Consider the following 1,950-nt stretch of genomic DNA (forward strand, 5'->3'; position numbering starts at 1 on the left):
CAAATTTGGAAACACATTTTTTTAAAATGAAATTTTTGGATTTTAATAGAAATTTGATTATCTTGTTTTGAATTATGTCTTTTTAATCAATCCAATTCTAAATCTAAGTAATTTTTAATTATAGCTATTTTTTATTGTTTTAGATGTTGATAAATTGTAAAATTGGTTGGTGGTATTAGAGTGCTAATAAAAATAGTCTTAACTAAAGGTGTTTTTGAGCACGAACAGGACGAACAATTTCAGAAGGCATCACATAGATAGGAATATCCAACGTAACCGTTACATGTTTTTTCTAATACAAAAACACCTAAAGAAACACGAAGAAAGCTAAGAAACTCCCTCATTTTTCACGGTGATGCATTTATTCTACTACCACAAACAAGCGTACATAGATAGATCGTCTACTTGACATACCCTAAATTTATGACACCCCATGCAGTGTGTGGCCACGACTTCTTCTTTGCCTGTTTCAACAACACCCTAGTCCAAGCAACCCACCCTTCCCATGAAACCCTCTTGTCCCATGAACACCCCCACTGCAACAAAAGCCTTAAACCCTTCTCAGCCTCAATCTCAGCCACCACAAACCTCTCTCTACTCAGATAAAACTGAGCCAATAACACATGAGGCTCTCCAACAAATGGGTTCTTCTCAATACTCTTCACCAACATCTCTCCTGCCTTCTCCTTCTTGACCTTGTCATGCCCATCGTAGTAAACCGCATCCCAGTACAAGTCCATTGCCTCGATCTGCTCACTTGCGTCCAGAACCTTCGTGCAATTGTCGAAAACTGATGGGATCACAAGCTCGATATCTTCATCTCTTGCTTTATCAATCCCACCATCATCACTTTTGTTTTCTTGAAGAAAAATTTCTTCTTCTCGCACTAGCAAAGTGTAAACTGCAGCCATTCTTGATGCTGCATTCATCCATAAACCGGGTTTACCGTTTCCTGGATACAATGTGTCGAAGCTGTCTCCTGTTAGCTCAAGACGACCGTTAAAGTTATCGTATAAAACATCCTGAAAACCGAAATATTGTTCGCTGATATCGGCTACTGTCATCAGAAGAAAAATTCCGATCATTCTTCGTGAAACTGGGACCAGTTCGCCTGTTTCGTAATGCTTCCCGATCAGACCGTTAGCTGGGATAAGCGTTTGAAGCTTCTTACGCCATTTCTCTTCACCATTGAATACACCGTTTTCCTTTGCGTTCCTCAGGGAAACCTCAGAAGCGTCAAGGTATTCTCGAAGTTCTGACTCAGTGAACTGACACATGATGTTTTTGTGGATGAGAGACTGGCGGTGAATAATGCAGAACAAGTGAGCCAATCTCTCAGCAGCGTCTCCGATAAGGCCGCGGACGGAGTCGCGGTCGGTTTCAGGGTTGAAAAGAAGGATGTCGCTGTAGGAGTTTGAGTAAACGGAGTGGAAAAGAGCGCACAGTGCGACGGAATCTGGTGCATTCCATAGCTTGATAATGCGGTAAACATTGCGGAGGTGGTCAAGGAAGCTTCCTGTGCGGTGGTAACACTCTCCTGCACCGGCGGAGCATAACATGCCGACTAGGGAAGGAAGCCTCTTATCGATTTTCTCGAATTCTTCACGAAGGAAAGGCTTAGCGGATTCCAAAAGGGTTTGAAGATTTGGAGTTTGAGAAACGGCGGAAGAGGGCATGGTTGAAGGCATGTTGATGGTCGATGGTTGATGGTTAAGAAACTATGTTGATGAGTATGTAGGCGGAGATGCCGAAGATCTGTTTATATAGGCAAGAAGATGATCTGAAGCGTAAGAAACGTGTCCAGATATTGACAAAATTATTATCGGTCTTGGATGCTTTTGCATGAAATAAATACCTAATTTAATTTGAAGGCATGATTTTTTTTTTTTTTTTTTTGTAAATCTACTTTTACGAATTTACCATATATGTGACCGTTAAAATAAACTGAAT

At 40.9% G+C, this 1,950-nt stretch overlaps 1 protein-coding gene across 1 annotated transcript; it reads right to left on the reverse strand.

Moving 5' to 3' along the window:
* Positions 1-341: 341 nt before the first annotated feature.
* On the reverse strand, positions 342-1,713 carry LOC145133987 (uncharacterized). The gene has a single exon (XM_079068925.1). It carries the CDS (start codon positions 1,686-1,688, stop codon positions 402-404), a length of 1,287 nt encoding a protein of 428 aa, XP_078925051.1. The 5' UTR covers positions 1,689-1,713; the 3' UTR covers positions 342-401.
* Positions 1,714-1,950: the final 237 nt, after the last annotated feature.

Source organism: Lactuca virosa, chromosome 8, assembly GCF_052849685.1.
Source record: "Lactuca virosa cultivar CGN04683 chromosome 8, Lactuca_virosa_CGN04683_v6, whole genome shotgun sequence".
Classification (NCBI taxonomy): domain Eukaryota; kingdom Viridiplantae; phylum Streptophyta; class Magnoliopsida; order Asterales; family Asteraceae; genus Lactuca; species Lactuca virosa.